Raw genomic sequence first — 19,233 nt, forward strand, 5'->3', positions numbered from 1 at the left:
ATGAAAAATCCCTGCTGATCTATACAATGTTTGAAAAATTGAAAAATGTATGTTACAGTAACTTTATCTGGGATAAAAAATTCTGAAAATGTTATCTTTAGAAGGTTATGTCAAATGAAGCTGACTCCAGTCATAACACTGTATTACAGTATCATTTATTTGTCTCGCAGCTTCCTGAGGGATCTCATAAAACATACAGTTAAGTTGTGACCCATTTAAATACAACAGGGTATTTCAAATAATGCATCTTATTAGGGTACCTGTCTCAAGGATTGAAATCAGGAACAGTTGATGAGCTGCTCCCATAACTGTACTGTACATTTATAATGTCTGAGGGCACTCCACCCCCATCCAAACCCACCTCGTTAGTTTTTAGGGCAGAGCAAGGCAGATGGAGAGGAGAACAACAAGCATCAGTAGCTGACCTGGATCCCTTTAGGATTGCCGGGGATGTTTTTATTAGGAGGAACAGGGCTCCCCATAGCTGATGCAAATCGGGTCTTTTTGATAAATTATGGCCTGCTTCATCTGCATTATCAGCCCCTTCTCATGCACAGCGATAGCCCTTGACCTCTTAATGAGAGTGTGCGTGCCAGAGTCTGGCACAGGCCTTGTTTGATATATTTATCCTTCATAAAGACTCATCAACAACCGTTTGCTCCTCCCACACCGGCATGTTTCAGACTGACATGGTCAGCCTACCCACTGGGCAAAAAATGGTTGAATCAACATTATATTTTTCACCAAATGTTACATTTGTTGGTTGATTTCACGTTGAATTATCGTTAGTTGACAACCAAATGTCAATCAAAACTAGATGTTGAACAAGTCTGTGCCCAGTGTGTAGCTTTCGGAACAAAAATAAATATCTCTATTTAACATGCCACAAATGTCACCTGTGCTCAGAGGGGTATTTCTTATTAAATTTCTTATCTTTATAATAAATTGCATTGTCATTTTCCTTTGTGTACCCCTAGAGGTGTGTAGTGAAAGCTCCCAAAATCTATTACCGTTTTGTTTATTAGTAAATAGGCTACATTTGATCCAATACCTTGATACATTCTGAACATTGTCCCCTTCTTGTTTTGTTTTGCAGCCAAAGCAGATTGGAGATGATTTCTGTGGGCTGGTGTTGAACCAGCCTTTGGGGGGTCTACGGGTGATAGAGGGGACCCCTCTGTATGACGACCGTGTAGATGGCATGGGAGCAGTAGCAGCCTACACCTATGGAGACCACTCAGTGGTGTTTGTGGGAACCCGCAGCGGACACCTGAAAAAGGTAAAGAGAGAAATTCTGATTCTTTCTGTTCATTTGGGCCGATCAATTATTCCCCCGGTAGCTGTGTTAGAATCCTTTACATGAATGCTTAAAAGGTGAAGGCCTGGGGAAGCTCTGGTGTTGGAGGCAGAGATGGGATTTCACCAAACACCAACCGTTTTGTCTGATTTATTTTTGAATGTGATTAAATATTTGTAGCACATTGGTATTTTTTAGGGGTATTTTATTAGGATCTCCATTAGCTGTTGTGATAGCAGCAGCTACTCTTCCTGGGGTCCACACAAAACATGAAATATGACATAATACAGAACATTAATGGACAAGAACAGCTTAAGGACAGAACTGCATACATGTAAAACACAGAGAGAGAAAAAACGCAGAGAGGCCTACTATTCTAGGCCTACATTTATCCTGACCATTTATCAGGAACATTTTCATATGTTAGATTTACATTCTGTAGCATCTGTCAGTACATACACACCAAATATCTAGTGAGGCGTTGTGCTGCGAGGTGTTGCTTTATCTGTTTTTTAAAGTCAGGTTGCTGTTCACTTGAACAATAGGAGATGGAAGGGAGTTAATGTCATGTATTGTCATGTTGTGTCTTTCTGTCCTTTCCTTTCACCCTGTCTCCCTCTGCTGGTCGTATTAGGTTACCTTTTCTCCCCCGCTTTCCCCCAGCTGTTCCTTGTCTCCTCCTAACTACCCATTCACCCCGTTTCCCACCTGTTCCCTTTTTCCCTCTGATTAGGTCCCTATATCTCTCTCTGTTTCTGCTCCTGTCTTTGTCGGATTCTTGTTTGTTGTGTTTCATGCCTGAACCAGACTATCGTCATGTTTGCTGTAACCTTGTCCTGTCCTGTCGGAATCTGCCGGTCTATCTGAGCCTACCTATGTTTGGTTATTAAAGAAGCTCTGTTAAGTTAATTCGCTTTTGGGTCCTCATTCACTCTCCGTGACAGAAGAATCCGACCAAGAATGGACCCAGCGACTTCGGATCCTCTCCACTCAGCCGTCGAGATCCAGGGAGCGATGCTAGGCAGACACGAGCAGGAATTGTCTGCTGCTCGACATGCCGTTGAGACCCTGGCCACCCAAGTCTCCAACCTCACAGAACAGGTTCACCATCTCCGCCTCGATCCACCGGCCACTTCCAGGGCTTTCGAATCTCCGGAGCCCAGAATCAATAACCCGCCGTGTTACTCTGGGGAGCCCACTGAATGCCGCTCGTTCCTCACCCAGTGTGATATTGTGTTTTCTCTCCAGCCCAACACTTACGCCAGGAGCACTGCTCGTGTCGCCTACGTCATATCTCTCCTTACTGGACGGGCTCGTGAGTGGGGCACGGCAATCTGGGAGGCAAGGGCTGAGTGTACTAACCAGTATCAGGACTTTAAGGAGGAGATGATACGGGTTTTTGATCGATCTGTTTTTGGGGAGGAGGCTTCCAGGGCCCTGTCTTCCCTATGTCAAGGCAATCGATCCATAACTGACTACTCTATTGAGTTTCGCACTCTTGCTGCCTCCAGTGGCTGGAACGAGCCGGCCTTGCTCGCTCGTCTTCTGGAGGGTCTCCGCGCAGAGGTAAAGGATGAGATTCTCTCCCGGGAGGTTCCTTCCAGCGTGGATTCCTTGATTGAACTCGCTATTCGCATTGAGCGACGGGTTGATCTTCGTCACCGAGCTCGTGGAAAGGAGCTCGCGCTCTCCGTTGCCCCCCTCTCCGCATCACTACCATCTTCCTCTGCCGGCTCGGGAGCTGAGCCTATGCAGCTGGGAGGTATCCGCATCTCGACTAAGGAGAGGGAACGGAGAATCACCAACCGCCTCTGTCTCTATTGCGGTTCTGCTGGTCATTTTGTCACTTCATGTCCAGTAAAAGCCAGAGCTCATCAGTAAGCGGAGGGCTACTGGTGAGCGCTACTACTCCTGTCTCTCCTTCAAGATCCTGCACTACCTTGTCGGTCCATCTACGCTGGACCGGTTCGTCAGCTTCCTGCAGTGCCTTAATAGACTCTGGGGCGGAGGGCTGTTTTATGGACGAGACCTGGGCTCGGGAACATGACATTCCTCTCAGACAGTTAAGGGAGTCCACGGCCTTGTTCGCCCTGGATGGTAGCCCTCTCCCCAGGATTCAGCGTGAGACGCTACCTTTAACCCTCACTGTTTCTGGTAATCATAGCGAAACCATTTCTTTTTTAATTTTTCGTTCACCTTTTACACCTGTTGTTTTGGGCCATCCCTGGCTAGTTTGTCATAATCCTTCCATTAATTGGTCTAGTAATTCTATCCTCTCCTGGAACGTCTCTTGTCATGTGAAATGTTTAATGTCTGCTATCCCTCCTGTTTCCTCTGTCTCTTCTTCACAGGAGGAGCCTGGTGATTTGACAGGGGTGCCGGAGGAATATCACGATCTGCGCACGGTGTTCAGTCGGTCCAGGGCCACCTCTCTTCCTCCACACCGGTCGTATGATTGTAGTATTGATCTCCTTCCGGGAACCACTCCCCCCCGGGGTAGACTATACTCTCTGTCGGCTCCCGAACGTAAGGCTCTCGAGGATTATTTGTCTGTAGCTCTTGACGCCGGTACCATAGTCCCCTCCTCCTCTCCCGCCGGAGCGGGGGTTTTTTTTGTCAAGAAGAAGGACGGGTCTCTGCGCCCCTGCATAGATTATCGAGGGCTGAATGACATAACAGTGAAGAATCGTTATCCGCTTCCTCTTATGTCTTCAGCCTTCGAGATCCTGCAGGGAGCCAGGTTTTTCACTAAGTTGGACCTTCGTAACGCTTACCATCTCGTGCGCATCAGGGAGGGGGACGAGTGGAAGACGGCGTTTAACACTCCGTTAGGGCACTTTGAATACCGGGTTCTTCCTTTCGGCCTCGCTAACGCTCCAGCTGTCTTTCAGGCATTAGTCAATGATGTCCTGAGAGACATGCTGAACATCTTTGTTTTCGTTTACCTTGACGATATCCAGATTTTTTCACCGTCACTCCAGATTCATGTTCAGCACGTTCGACGTGTCCTCCAGCGCCTTTTAGAGAATTGTCTTTTTGTGAAGGCTGAGAAGTGCACTTTTCATGCCTCCTCCGTCACATTTCTCGGTTCTGTTATTTCCGCTGAAGGCATTAAGATGGATCCCGCTAAGGTCCAAGCTGTCATTGATTGGCCCGTCCCTAAGTCACGCGTCGAGCTGCAGCGCTTTCTCGGCTTCGCGAACTTCTATCGTCGTTTCATCCGTAATTTCGGTCAGGTGGCAGCTCCTCTCACAGCCCTTACTTCTGTCAAGACGTGCTTTAAGTGGTCCGTTTCCGCCCAGGGAGCTTTTGATCTCCTCAAGAATCGTTTTACATCCGCACCTATCCTTGTTACACCTGACGTCTCTAGACAGTTCGTTGTCGAGGTTGACGCGTCAGAGGTGGGCGTGGGAGCCATTCTTTCTCAGCGCTCCCTCTCTGACGACAAGGTCCACCCTTGCGCGTATTTTTCTCATCGCCTGTCGCCGTCGGAACGTAACTATGATGTGGGAAACCGCGAACTGCTCGCCATCCGCTTAGCCCTAGGCGAATGGCGACAGTGGTTGGAGGGGGCGACCGTTCCTTTTGTCGTTTGGACTGACCATAGGAACCTTGAGTACATCCGTTCTGCCAAACGACTTAATGCGCTGCGCGTCAGGCGCGCTGGGCGCTGTTTTTCGCTCGTTTCGAGTTCGTGATTTCTTATCGTCCGGGCTCTAAGAACACCAAGCCTGATGCTTTATCTCGTCTCTTCAGTTCTTCAGTAGCCTCCACTGACCCCGAGGGGATTCTCCCTGAGGGGCGTGTTGTCGGGTTGACTGTCTGGGGAATTGAGAGGCAGGTAAAGCAAGCACTCACTCACACTCCGTCGCCGCGCGCTTGTCCTAGGAACCTTCTTTTCGTTCCCGTTCCTACTCGTCTGGCCGTTCTTCAGTGGGCTCACTCTGCCAAGTTAGCCGGCCACCCTGGCGTTCGGGGTACGCTTGCTTCCATTCGCCAGCGTTTTTGGTGGCCCACCCGGGAGCATGACACGCGTCGTTTTGTGGCTGCTTGTTCGGTCTGCGCGCAGACTAAGTCCGGTAACTCCCCTCCTGCCGGCCGTCTCAGGCCGCTTCCCATTCCCTCTCGACCGTGGTCTCACATCGCCTTAGATTTTGTCACCGGACTGCCTTCGTCAGCGGGGAAGACTGTTATTCTTACGGTTGTCGATAGGTTCTCTAAGGCGGCTCATTTTATTCCCCTTGCTAAGCTTCCTTCTGCCAAAGAGACGGCACAAATCATCATCGAGAATGTTTTCAGAATTCATGGCCTTCCGTCAGACGTCGTTTCGGACAGAGGTCCGCAATTCACGTCTCAATTTTGGAGGGAGTTTTGCCGTTTGATTGGGGCTTCCGTCAGTCTCTCTTCCGGCTTTCACCCCCAGTCTAACGGTCAAGCAGAACGGGCCAATCAGACTATTGGTCGCATCTTACGCAGTCTTTCTTTTCGCAACCCTGCGTCTTGGTCAGAACAGCTCCCCTGGGCAGAATACGCCCACAACTCGCTTCCTTCGTCTGCGACCGGGCTATCTCCTTTTCAGAGTAGCCTCGGGTACCAGCCTCCGCTGTTCTCATCTCAGTTCGCCGAGTCCAGCGTCCCCTCCGCTCAGGCTTTTGTCCAACGTTGCGAGCGCACCTGGAAGAGGGTCAGGTCTGCACTTTGCCGTTATAGGACGCAGACTGTGAGGGCTGCTAATAAGCGTAGAACTAAGAGTCCTAGATATTGTCGCGGTCAGAGAGTTTGGCTCTCCACTCAGAACCTTCCCCTTAAGACGGCTTCTCGCAAGTTGACCCCGCGGTTCATTGGTCCGTTCCGTATTTCTCGGGTCATTAATCCTGTCGCAGTTCGACTTCTTCTTCCGCGATACCTTCGTCGCGTCCACCCGGTCTTCCATGTCTCCTGTATCAAGCCCGTTCTTCGCACCCCCGCTCGTCTCCCCCCCCCCCCCCCCCATCCTTGTCGAGGGCGCACCCATCTACAGGGTCCGCAGGATTTTGGACATGCGTCCTCGGGGCCGTGGTCACCAGTACCTCGTAGATTGGGAGGGGTACGGTCCTGAGGAGAGGAGTTGGGTTCCCTCTCGGGACGTGCTGGACCGTGCGCTGATCGAGGATTTCCTCCGTTGCCGCCAGGTTTCCTCCTCGAGTGCGCCAGGAGGCGCTCGGTGAGTGGGGGGGTACTGTCATGTATTGTCATGTTGTGTCTTTCTGTCCTTTCCTTTCACCCTGTCTCCCTCTGCTGGTCGTATTAGGTTACCTTTTCTCCCCCGCTTTCCCCCAGCTGTTCCTTGTCTCCTCCTAACTACCCATTCACCCCGTTTCCCACCTGTTCCCTTTTTCCCTCTGATTAGGTCCCTATATCTCTCTCTGTTTCTGCTCCTGTCTTTGTCGGATTCTTGTTTGTTGTGTTTCATGCCTGAACCAGACTATCGTCATGTTTGCTGTAACCTTGTCCTGTCCTGTCGGAATCTGCCGGTCTATCTGAGCCTACCTATGTTTGGTTATTAAAGAAGCTCTGTTAAGTTAATTCGCTTTTGGGTCCTCATTCACTCACCGTGACAGTTAAATGCAATCATGGCTCTATAATACTGTACGTTTCCTTGAATTGGTTCTGGATTTGCAGACTGTGAAAAGACCCCTGGTAGCATGTCTGGTGGGATAAGTGTGTGTGTCAGTGTTGTGTGCAAGTTGACTATGCAAACCATTTGGAATTTTCAACACATGAATGTTTCTTATAAAAACAAGAAGCGATGCAGTCAGTCTATCCCCAAGAGAGACTGGCATACATAGTATTGATATTAGCCCTCTGATTACAGTGGAGTAAGACGATCCACTCTTTTCTTGGCCAGCTGGTGTTTTTCTAGGTCCTTCTTTGCAGCACCTGACCATATGCCTGGGCAATAATCAAGATAATATAAAACTAGAGCCTGTAGGACTTGCTTTGTGGAGTGTGGTGTCAAAAAAGCAGAGCATCTCTTTATCAAGGACAGACCTCTCCCCATTTTACATTCATTAAATCAATATGATTTGACCATGACAGTTTACAATCCAAGGGAACACCAAGTAATGTAGTCTCCTCTACCAGGTTATTCATTATAATATTCAGCTGAAGTCTAGAACTTAGGAAATTATTTGTACCAAGTATAATTATTTTAGATTTAGAGATGATCAGGACTAGTTTATTACTGGCCACCCATTCTAAATCTGACTGCAACTCTTTGTTTATGGTTGCAGTGATTTCACCAGCTGTGGTTGCTGACATGTATAATGTTAAATCGAGGACCAAGAGAGCTCCCCTGCAGTACACCACACTTTACATGTTTAACATTAGAGAAGTGTCCATTAAAGAAAACCTTCTCTGTTCTGTTAGATAGATAGCTCTTGAATACACTATATGGCAGAGGTAACACATAAGCCATAACACATATGTTTTTTCAATAACAGCTTATCATATCAAAGGCTGCACTGAAATCTAACAATACACCTCCCACAATCATCAGTCATCTTTTTGTTATCGATTTCTTTCAACCAATGATCATTAGTTTCTGTCAGTGCAGTACATGTTGATTGCCTTTCTCTATAAGCATGCTGATCGTCTGTTGTCAATTTGTTTACAGAGAAATAGCATTGTATCTGGTCAAACACATTTTTTTGCTAAGAGTCAATAAGCTGAATGGTCAGTTGTTAGAACCAGTAAAGGGTGCTTTACCATTCTTGGTAGTGGAATTACTTTGGCTTCCTTCCAGGTCTGAGGACAATTTTTTTTCTCCAGACTCAGATTCAAGATATGACATATAGGAGTGGCAATATAGTCCACTACATGCTCAGTAGCTTTCCATCTAATTTGTCAATACCAGGCTTGATGTAGCTTGATGTAGAATGCTTGTTCTGTCAAAAACAGGACCGACTATTCCATGACTTTGCTAGTGGAAGCCATGGAGGTCTTTTGTCAGTTGAGTCTATAAAAGCTTTATGAAAATCAATGATGTTTCTCTAGTTTGGGACTTTGTGTTGTATAGATAAGGCCTTTCTGACTTGAGTTGGCGGTAGTACATGCCCAGCCTCCTTCTTCTTCTGCATGGATTTATTTTGTGTTATCATCGCTGCTCTGTCATTTAAAATAGATGAAGATCATCAGCAGTGAGACCCACTGGGTTTAAATGCTGGGTAGTTTATATTCAACGCCACGTCAAAAAGTATACATTTATTTGAGGAAATCTCTGCCCCAGTTGCACTTCATTTCTGAAAAAGAAAAACCTTAGTGGGTCTTGACTAATGACATAAACTCTATAGATGGATAATTATTATTAGTCTATTGAATTCATTGTAGTTCTATGTGTTATGCATTATAGCCTTTTTGATTGATATACACGTATGTATGGCATTTTTTGATCACATCCCCTCATGTGGATCTGTGGTTTGTAATCAGTATGTGAACCTCAGACTGGCAGGGAAACGGAGTGGTAGAAGAGTGCATGGTGATTAGAGGTCGACCGATTAATTGGAATGGCCGCTAAATTAGGGCCAATTTCAAGTTTTCATAACAATCGGAAATCGGTATTTTTGGGCGCCGATTTGCCGATTTTTTTTGGTAATTATTTTTATTATTAATATTTTTATACCTTTGTTTAACTAGGCAAGTCAGTTAAGAACACATTCTTATTTTAAATGACAGCCTAGGAACGGTGGGTTAACTGCCTTGTTCAGGGGCAGAACGACAGATTTTCACCTTGTCAGCTCCTGGGAACCACTTTTGCAACATTACAGTTAACTAGTCCAACGCAATGACGACCTGCCTCTCTCTCGTTGCACTCCACAAGGAGACTGCCTGTTACGCGAATGAAGTAAGCCAAGGTAAGTTGCTAGATAGCATTAAACTTATCTTATAAAAAACAATCAATCATAATCACTAGTTAACTACACATGGTTGATGATATTACTAGATATTATCTAGCGTGTCCTGCGTTGCATATAATCTGACTGAGCATACAAGTATCTAAGTATCTGACTGAGCGGTGGTAGGCAGAAGCAGGCGCGTAAACATTCATTCAAACAGCACTTTAGTGCGTTTTGCCAGCAGCTCTTCGTTGTGCGTCAAGCATTGCGCTGTTTATGACTTCAAGCCTATCAACTCCCGAGATGAGGCTGGTGTAACCGAAGTGAAATGGCTAGCTAGTTAGCACACGCTGATAGCGTTTCAAACGTCACTCGCTCTGAGCCTTCTAGTAGTTGTTCCCCTTGCTCTGCATGGGTAACGCTGCTTTGATGATGGCTGTTGTTGTGTTGCTGGTTCGAGACAAGGGAGGAGCAAGGAGAGGGACGGAAGCTATACTGTTACACTGGCAAAATACTAAAGTGCATATAAGAACATCCAATAGTCAAAGGTATATGAAATACAAATGGTATAGAGAGAAATAATCCTATAATTCCTATAATAACTACAACCTAAAACTTCTTACCTGGGAATATTGAAGACTCATGTTAAAAGGAACCACCAGCTTTCATATGTTCTCATGTTCTGAGCAAGGAACTGAAACGTTAGCTTTCTTACATAGCACATATTGCACTTTTACTTTCTTCTCCAACACTTTGTTTTTGCATTATTTAAACCAAATTGTACATGTTTCATTATTTATTTGAGGCTAAATTGATTTTATTGATGTATTATATTAAGTTAAAATAAGTGTTCATTCAATATTGTTGTAATTGTCATTATTACAAATAAATACAAATAATTGTCCGGTTAATCGGTATCGTCTTTTTTTTGGTCCTCCAATAATCCTCCAATAATCAGTATCGGTATCGGCGTTGAAAAATCATAATCAGTCAACCTCTATTATAATCACTAACCAGTGACGTCTAGGAACTTGTTGTTCACTGACGCCATGACTTGACCTTTTTTCCCCCCAGTTGTCTTGAACGCACTGATGTCTGAGATTTCTGAGTTCCCAGTTGTTTTAAACACGGCATTAGTCTCAGCGGATTGAGGGAGAGAGCAGCAGAGGGTCCACCTCTCACGGTCCATGCTCTCTCCTTCCTTTCCTTCTGGTGAGACTGACCAGAGAGATGGGACACCATCTTCCACCTGATGGCGAAACTCGAGTTGCACCACATCTGCCTCAAGCACAAATTCATGTTGCTCTTGTAACCAGAGAAAGTGAAATACTCCTCGATATTAAAATAGACACGATGAGCTGCAAATTAAATGGTTCAAAATGGTAACATTTTGCCTACCTGGTGCGTAGGGCTTCTGAATCATGTGTACCTACCACTAACAGCGCAACATCAAAAAAAGGAGTGCAAGTCTTTAGCCTTCATAGTTATCTTTTGTACAGAAATGATCCATCGACCAGTTGGTGACCACTGATTTTGAATTCATTTTGGACTTAATGACATAATGATACCTCCACTAAATGTGACAATGACTGGGAGAGGGATACCTACTGTATGATGCTATTTCAGTCACCCTCCATTGTTTTTGTGGACAGGAGAATGTAGTTTTGCACCCTACCAGAGAGAATCATGGTCTACCCCCACAATGATACGTTAAAATAAAAAACACCCCATGACTCACTCTGCCCTCTGTACCCACTGCCTAGAACAATAACAGTATTCCAAATGGTGCTTCTGAGAAATGATCCTCTTACTTTCCTGCCCAGCCAACTCCAATATCTCTCATCCCTCCTCTAGTTTTCCTTTGGGTCAAATCTATCCTTCTATCTTTGAGCATCAATTCATTTAGTCTGTGCTCTGCATTTGACATAATAGCTTGAGATTGGATGAGAAGAAATCTTTATAGTTCAAACGTAAGATCATGTTTTTATTGGAATCAATAATCATTCTATTATAAATGCCACAGTCCCTCGTCCTTGTTGTGTATGTTAAATGGGAGGTCTGTTGTGTTTATTTTTACAGGATTTACTTGCAGTTGACAGTGAGCATCTAATGTTAGACGAGATGTTGGGCAGGATGTAGAGGCTGACTTTGCTACTTTTCACTCGACACAGTAATTATAATGCTTCATAGAGAAAATTAATTACACCCCAGTTCTGTATTCTTGCCATCCTATTCCCAGATGAGAAATTAAACTGTGCTCACATACACACTGAAAAGCACGGGTTTAGTTAGTATCTCTTCTCCTTGGAGAGTAGTCTCGTGTTTTGTTTTCTATTTCAGTTATTTATGAGGTCTCCTGTTGATGCATGTTTCAATATATTCCCTACCTCCATCTGCTTGCTTGTTGCTAAAATGACTGGGTCACAAGGCTATGCCTACAAACAGAGTTTGCAGCATTTAGCCCATACTGATGACAGTGTCTGTCAAGAGGATTCTGTACCTAATATGTTTATCTGCTTAATAATAATAAAGCGAGACATTTATGATCATCTCTCTGCACATTTTCCCATTTCAAGTTTTTAAAGATGCTGCTTTTTTGCCACTTTAATACACTTGTCTTAAATGCAGATAGATCATCGTCATGAATTAATTAGGTGTATTAAAAAACTGTAACTCCATTATTTGCAAACACACAATTTTAGTGGGTTGAGGTTTGAATTTGTGAGTGAATCATGTTTTAGGGGCGCATGACAATGTATTATTGCGAAAGAAAAAGCACGAGACTGCAGAGGCCAAGCCCGGGCAGGGAAGTAACATTTTCACACAATCTAAAAAGGCTTATTCCCACCAGCCACTGGCTGCTTTGGTGTTAAGCTCACTGTATTTTCCTCAAAGAAACCGAATAGATAGGTTGCATCACAGTTCTAGTTAAAGGGCAAATCTGCCACTTTTCAACCTCATATTCATTATCTCCAGCACCATACCAGTGTCTACAAATTTGAAAATGGGGCATTTCTATGATCTGTGGTTAAAAAGAGAAGAAGAAAGTTCCTAAAAAATGCTTCTCTGTGACATCACAGGGTAGGATTAAAAAGTATGAAAAACAGTGATTTCCAAACCTGCAAATAGTTTCTAGCCAGAGGGGAGGGTATTATCTTGCTCCACAATACACTGCACATCTCATAGTGTTTTAAAATCACTGTTTTTAAGTTCCTTGCTCATGGGGAGCAAGAAACTTAACTTTTTAATTATTTAATTATATATTTTTTAATTCTACAAAATGTAGAAATGCTCCATTTTCACATATGTAGACACTGGTATTGTGCTGGAGATGATGATGAAAATGATGTTGAAAAGTGGTGGAATTGCCCTGTAGCCCTTTCCTGCAGTCAATTGACATAGTGGCCTTATGGGTGGAATGTTATTAATATTTTTCATAATTAATCAACATTATGTATTTTTTAAAGGCAGAGAATCTGGTGTTTCTATGTTAAACAGTTTTGTTGTATTTCAGTCTTCTGTGATGAATATAAAGTGTAACATTGGGATGCAAACTCAAAATAATAATACATTTCAACTCTATATCGGACATGTCACAGGTGTCTTCTTTTTTAAAGCCCATAACCATGTGTGTGAGGTGTACTTTTGTTTCACAGTAGATTTGTTTAAGACTACCAAGAAACCCTCTGTGTGACCCTGATTTAGCCCACTGCAGTAAAAGGTTAGCAGAAAGTGGATATTGCACGTTTCATCCTGTGGATGTTATGTTTTTTTTTATGCCAGTGAAATGCTGCTTTGAGAGATAGCTTGTTGTATGTCAGTGTGAAGTGTTAGACTACCTGCCATAACCGGGAGCTAGAGAATGAAGGAGGAGGCTGTATAATTGCACCATATTTCCTCTCGGAATGGCTTGTTTGTTTTGGCAAAAGAATAGAGAACACAAGCTGCTTTCTGGAGCCATGTGGAAATCACCCATGAGCCCCAGTACTTCCTGTTTCCGGCTGCCTACCAATGGCTTTCACTGGGATACAATGACATCTGTAGGAATGAGGAACCAACATTAGATCTACGGTAACTGAGAATAGGCTATTATGAAAATATGAAATATTTTAAGTGGCGAGAACCGAACTGAGCACTGCTTTTAACGTATTTGTATTGATTTGTAAGATGATACTTTCAGGCAAGAATTACTGTAAAGTTATAATTATGAATGAACGATGATTGCATCCGATTGATTTGATTTTGCACCTGTACTCTTGTGTAGGTAATGAACAGCTGTGTATTTGTTTGGGATTCTGCTAATTCTATTACACACTATTGGATACTTACACTGTGACACTGAGCAAGATGCATTCAGCTGAAACAACTGTAATGTAATCAACAGTTTGAAAAAAGTATTGAAATGTAGACAATAGAGTGTCATTAATGCAGCAGTGGTTGGTTGCATCATTTCCTCTCTTTCATTTTGTCCAAGTACACCTCATATTCCCATCACCACTGTGGAGGAGGCTGAGAAATATATTACTGCTGAAATAGAAAAAGGCCTTTCTGGATTACATAGTCTGTGAGTAAGCAACAGGCTGTGTATGAGACCAAGGTTCTCAGGTATATTTTATTGCTTATGTTGGTGTGGTGCCACTGCTGGTGTGTGTGTGTGTGTGTGTGTGTGTGCGAGCGCATGCGATTGAGTGTGTGTGTGAATAAACTGGCCTATTTTTCCGAATGCTAGTCATCTTGTCTGGTCTTCCATAGGGAATTAATGCGACAAGAATCAAGTTTCTTCAACAGTTTTCAATATTGAATACGTTGTTTTAATATTAGATGCCAAGCAATGGTTTGTTTTTGATGTTGGCTTTTTATGATACTGGAAATATTGAATAGCTGGCACTCAATAAGAAATACTGCCATAAGCGAAGACATTTACTACAGTATATTATAGAGCTTCAACATTTTACAGCACTGGCAATCCATAGGATGTTCAAGCAGAGCCCACCATCCTAAAGAGGACTTATAACAGTTTATATCTACAGCAGTAGACGAGTAAAGCAGGTCAGGTGTTAATCTAAATGACATGGTCTGCATCCCAATGTCTCCTGTTCCATTCACCCTGCATCTGGCGTCAGCCTCAAATTGGTATGGGAGCTAATTCTTCAGTATAAATCAGTGTTGGGTGAATGGTCTGTGGAGCAGGCCAGGGCCTAGATTTACGAGCCTTCCCGGCCCACGACAGGTTTGATCATGGGGAAATCTGTTTGCTGTAAATCCCCCGGTCCAGAACAAGGCTGAGTGATGTTGTGTCTGGAGAGCAGGGTCCATTGTTCTCCATGTGTTGTTTTAAGGGGAGTGTTGCTGAAGTGTCCACTCTGTATCACATGAATGGGAGTGTTCTCAAGCGTTTTTCCTACCACATCTCTGTCATGTCGTTCTTGTGTGGAAAGGCGCTGTTTTCTGCCAAGCTGTACATTTTCACTTTTGATGCTTTTCATTCTGTTTGGAAAATGTTCTTATGGCTAAGAAATATTTCCTGCGCTTGTGCTGCTGTTCATTGACCTTGTCAAGGTTGTCGAGCCATTCAAGCATTGTCTCACAAACATATGGTTGGTGAGTCATTGACATAGCTAAGCACTCAGCCTTTCCAAGGGACAGGTTTTAAGGCTCGCACACATCGCACCGAATATGGATCTAGCGTTTGTCTGCCGATCGTTCAGAGTGCTGTGTTTTAGGGACCACCCACTATAGACGTCTGACTGCCGACATTTCACCCGATTCTACTTGTAAAATCGTTGCGCACTCGGTTTGCAAATTCCGTTCAGAGTTGCTAAGTACTCTATTGGTTTGTCTGAGCCCTTAGATCCTCAGAATCTATTCATGAACTAGAGATTCATCAGATCCTCAGAATCTATTCATGAACTAGAGATTCATTAGATCCTCAGAATCTATTCATGAACTAGAGATTCATTAGATCCTCAGAATCTATTCATGAACTAGAGATTCATCAGATCCTCAGCCTTTTTGTAGATGCCTCAGTCCCAGAGTCCATGTCTATACTACATACCTTCATTGTAAACAAGCATTCTGTTGCCCAAGTGGACTGATTACCCAACACCCGAGTAGCAGACTAGTAGTAGACCACCACACAGCTGTTGCTATCGGCTTTGCCATGTCCAGAGTGAGCTGTTGTTCTGTTTGACGGGAGCACAGGGATAGGGAGAACCAGAGAGGGATGTCGCTGCTATGGTGGTGAGAATGGGGAGGGGAGAGCTGTTAAACAGTAGAGAGTTTCAGACATGGTGGGGGAAATAGCTTCCAGATGTGTATCCCATTCTCTCTACCGATCTTTCCTTCCGTCTTTAAGACCAGATGTGACAACTTGTTGTGATGAAGCGATGTTGCTGATGGAAGAACAAAGGGGGTGTCACAAAGTGGCCATTTTTTACAACATACTTGGAATATGGGAATGTATGTTATGACAAGAATCCATGTACTGTAATTGGAACATAAAAGGGTTACAGAGTTGAGGACCCCGCCCCCCCCAAAAAGATTGTCATGGTGAAAAAATAAGAATGTCATTCGTTCACTGCCATGACATTGCTCACTACTGTGTGCAGGCTCCTACTACTGCTACTGTATGTGTTTATGGTTGTTGTTTTTATGTGCTTGTCAAGAATAATTGTTTTACCCCTCTGACCTATCTGACACAGGTACAGTAAGTGCTTGTGTATTGTGTTTTGGGATTACGCCCCTTTGGGCAGGCAGCCCGACTCTGTCCCTCTTGGATAAGCCCTCGTCTGGGCATTTTCTTTTTATAATTTAATGGCTTACCACTCATAACTTCATTTAAGGTCAGTGCTGCCACCGTCGTAAATGCAGGGTGTTTAGCACTTAAGCACCTGTGTCTGGCTGTCTGCTATAAAGGCCCAGTGCTCCTGCCTCCCTCCTCGTGATTCAGTAGCTGGCCTCTGTAGCAAGGAAACATTTCACTTCATCTTTACTACTGTGCAGGCTACTCCGTCGGGAACCAGAACAGTTTCTGAAATTTCGATAAGAAAATGATGTGTCATTTTTCAGTTGGTCAAAATGCGACGTAGCTGCAAAGCCTGGCTTTGCCTGCCTGGCACATTTGATCATTCCGCTGCTGTCCTGCTGTCTCTCGTTCTCTGACTGCAGGCTCTAGCATCAGGCTGGAACTAACCTTGGGAGTCTGCTGGGGAAATGATCCAGCAGGTTTATCATTCTTCTTCCTCTATGGCCCCACATTAACTCCCTGCTGTTTCTGGACTCCCAAAGAACGATGAAAGGTCATGAGTGAAGATGTATTATGTTGACAAAGGAGAAGGCATGCTGTTATTGCATGCATATTTTTTTAGAGGCCCAGACTCTCCTCCTATTATACTGTTTTAATATGTTCATACTTTTGTAGATTCACTGTAGTTAGTACAGTGTTTGAGACGGACAGCATTATTCATTTGTCATTAACTATTAACAACTCTCCACTACCCACATTGCTGTTTTCCTGTAAACAAGAATGGCGCCGGTTAAGTCGCAGCATGTGTGTGAAATTTCTTGGCAAACAAGAGTCCTGAGTTAAGAGCCTAGCACTTAAATGAAGGTACCTTCAATGAACACTCTGTTTTTATTTTTTGTTTTTATTGAGGGGTCTCTTGAAATTTCCCTGGAAATGTTACCCTCCTCACATGGGACGATTAGAGATGAGTTATTTAATAAAGAGGCCAACAAAGAAGAGCTCTGTGTCTGTGACCTGCATGATACTACTACTACACACAACAAACCGGTTTTCCCCCTGACCAACACTGACCCTATTCACTCTCACCAGTCCTCAATACAGACCCTATTGTGGATCGTGACAGGGTAGCTCAAACCTTCACATACAGCTCTGGAAAAAATGAAGAGACCACGGCAAAATGATCAGTTTCTCTGGTTTTACCATTTATAGGTATGTGATTGGGTAAAATTATTATTTTTTGTTTTATTCTATGAACTACTGACAACATTTCTCCCAAATTCCATTGGGTGCAAGACACTGGGACTGCTTTAGCAAGGCTGGAATTGGGCAGAATTGACCTTGAAGCCTCTTTAATTCTGTGGACGAGTCAGTGTGGTACAGAATGACATGGGCCAAGTTACATCTCTGCTACTGTTGTGGAATGTCTTATTGGTCAGCCATTCATTTTTGTGACGAGTGTGTCCAGACAGACTGTCTCATAAGAAAAGATAATTGGACATGGCTTCTACCAAGGACAGAATACAGAAAGAGGAGGAATCGTACATTATTAAACAAGCTATCCGTTACATAGTTGGGCTAAAGCGGTAACTCTCCCTTTATCAAATCAAATCAAATGTTATTAGTCGCATACACATATTTAGCAGATGGTATTGCGGGTGTAGAGAAATGCTTGTGTTCCTAGCTCCAACAGTGCAGTAATATCTAACCTATTTTAATTTAATTAGGCCTAGCTCCATATTTCAAGAGACTGACCCAAGCCTATGGTTAGTCGTGGGTTTATAAAATGGGCCCACCACCACATTTTGACAAGCAACTATCACTGGACTATATATGTTTTGTTTCATGTAATTTCCGTCTTTTTTGCTTTTCTAGATTTTCCGTGAAGTAAGGAAACATAATATTTTGAGACTGACATGGTTTGTCCAAGGTAATTAGTGTTGGTTAACTTCTGGGATCCTGTTGGAGGCAACGAGCTAACTGGAAGAGACAGATGGGGAAAAGCCTCGTCACAAGACACTGGCCCATTTCAACAACAGCCACCTTCAATCCTGCTCTAAATGACCAAGCAGACAGTTCAATTTAAAGCTTATTTGAGCCTGTACACATTGGCGTTAAGTGTCTGTAACACCCCAAACACGTTTGAAGGGATGAATATGTAAGCAATCCCAGATTGTAGATAACAAATGTTTACATGAATGGATTTATACAGATCCTCCAATTGAATTGAACAGTAGGCTATCCATTCCAGATTGTGTCTTCTCACCCATCCTCCCCTTCCTTTCCCCTGCAGGACAAACACAAAACCTATAATGTGTTCTCTTCACGTACTGCTTGGCTGGCTGGTTGACTGGCCTCTCCTTATCTCATGGGAGACTTGTTCTCCATTTCTCCCTCCATTTTGTTGTTGAGTCAGAATCCTGTTTTAGGTCCGTGTGTGGTGTGTCAGCCGTTTCAGATGTCTGATGTCATTGCTAGTGGATTGTAGGAGATGTTTCCGGGGACCTCGGAGGGCAAGAGGTGAAAGTGGATTTTGCTCAGCGACTTTCTAAGCCCGGCACCTGGAACTAGGTCATTTTCCCAGAAAAAAAATAAACGAATTGAAGAATGAGGGAGGGAAAGGGAGGGGAGAGGGGTATTTCGCTAGAACACTGATTTGAGCAGTGAAGCGAATGCCACAAAAAGGGGGTGGGGGTGTATTGGAAAAGGGGGTGGCGGTGTATTGGGAACCAGAAATTGCATTTAGATATTGTTTATTGACTCATATTTATGGGTCTAAACATGGACATGACGACTAGGCCTACATAGGGTCATGTTTGGTGTATTAAACAATAAATGGGCTAATGATTCTTTCTGCAATCACATCTACCTATTGATATTCTATTTAAAAGTGTCGAACACCTTTTGTTTGTGTTGCTTTCGGAATCCCTGGTTCTCTGAGGAAAAGGACAACAACTAAAGACTGAATACAATCCTCATGGAATTATTATTATTATTATTTTTTATAAATTGTCGCTAGAAGAATTGTAGGCTAGCTGTTGACGATCTTGAAAAGGGTAGGGATTGAAATCTGTCAAATGAATCAGTCTTGTATTTCTGATAATTCTATGATTACTGTTCATTGTGCTCTCCATTGTCTCTGGAGTTGAAGGCAGGAAACGCTCCTCTATGGAGCACAATGACGAGGAAACAAAGGGCTGTCTGTCTGTCTGTCTGTCTGATGGGCTTTAATAGTGCCACATACAAAATCTGCTTAATTAAGTCTTCTGTTGCTTCACTGGTGATGTTCTTGATAAGACGCTTCTTATAGTTTGGCCGGA

General features: G+C 43.7%; 1 protein-coding gene across 2 annotated transcripts in view; it reads left to right on the forward strand.

Annotated features, from left to right (window-relative positions):
* The window catches only part of LOC110532305 (plexin A3), a 144,034-nt gene that overhangs the window by 25,965 nt on the left and 98,836 nt on the right, over nt 1–19,233 (forward strand). For both annotated transcript variants that reach the window (XM_036988238.2, XM_036988239.2), the window contains exon 3: nt 1,097–1,279. In XM_036988238.2, the coding sequence (XP_036844133.2) occupies nt 1,097–1,279 (183 nt within the window). The remainder of the gene's footprint in view (nt 1–1,096; nt 1,280–19,233) is intronic.

Source organism: Oncorhynchus mykiss, chromosome 9 (assembly GCF_057628025.1).
Source record: "Oncorhynchus mykiss isolate SJ-2025 chromosome 9, ASM5762802v1, whole genome shotgun sequence".
NCBI classification, from domain to species: domain Eukaryota; kingdom Metazoa; phylum Chordata; class Actinopteri; order Salmoniformes; family Salmonidae; genus Oncorhynchus; species Oncorhynchus mykiss.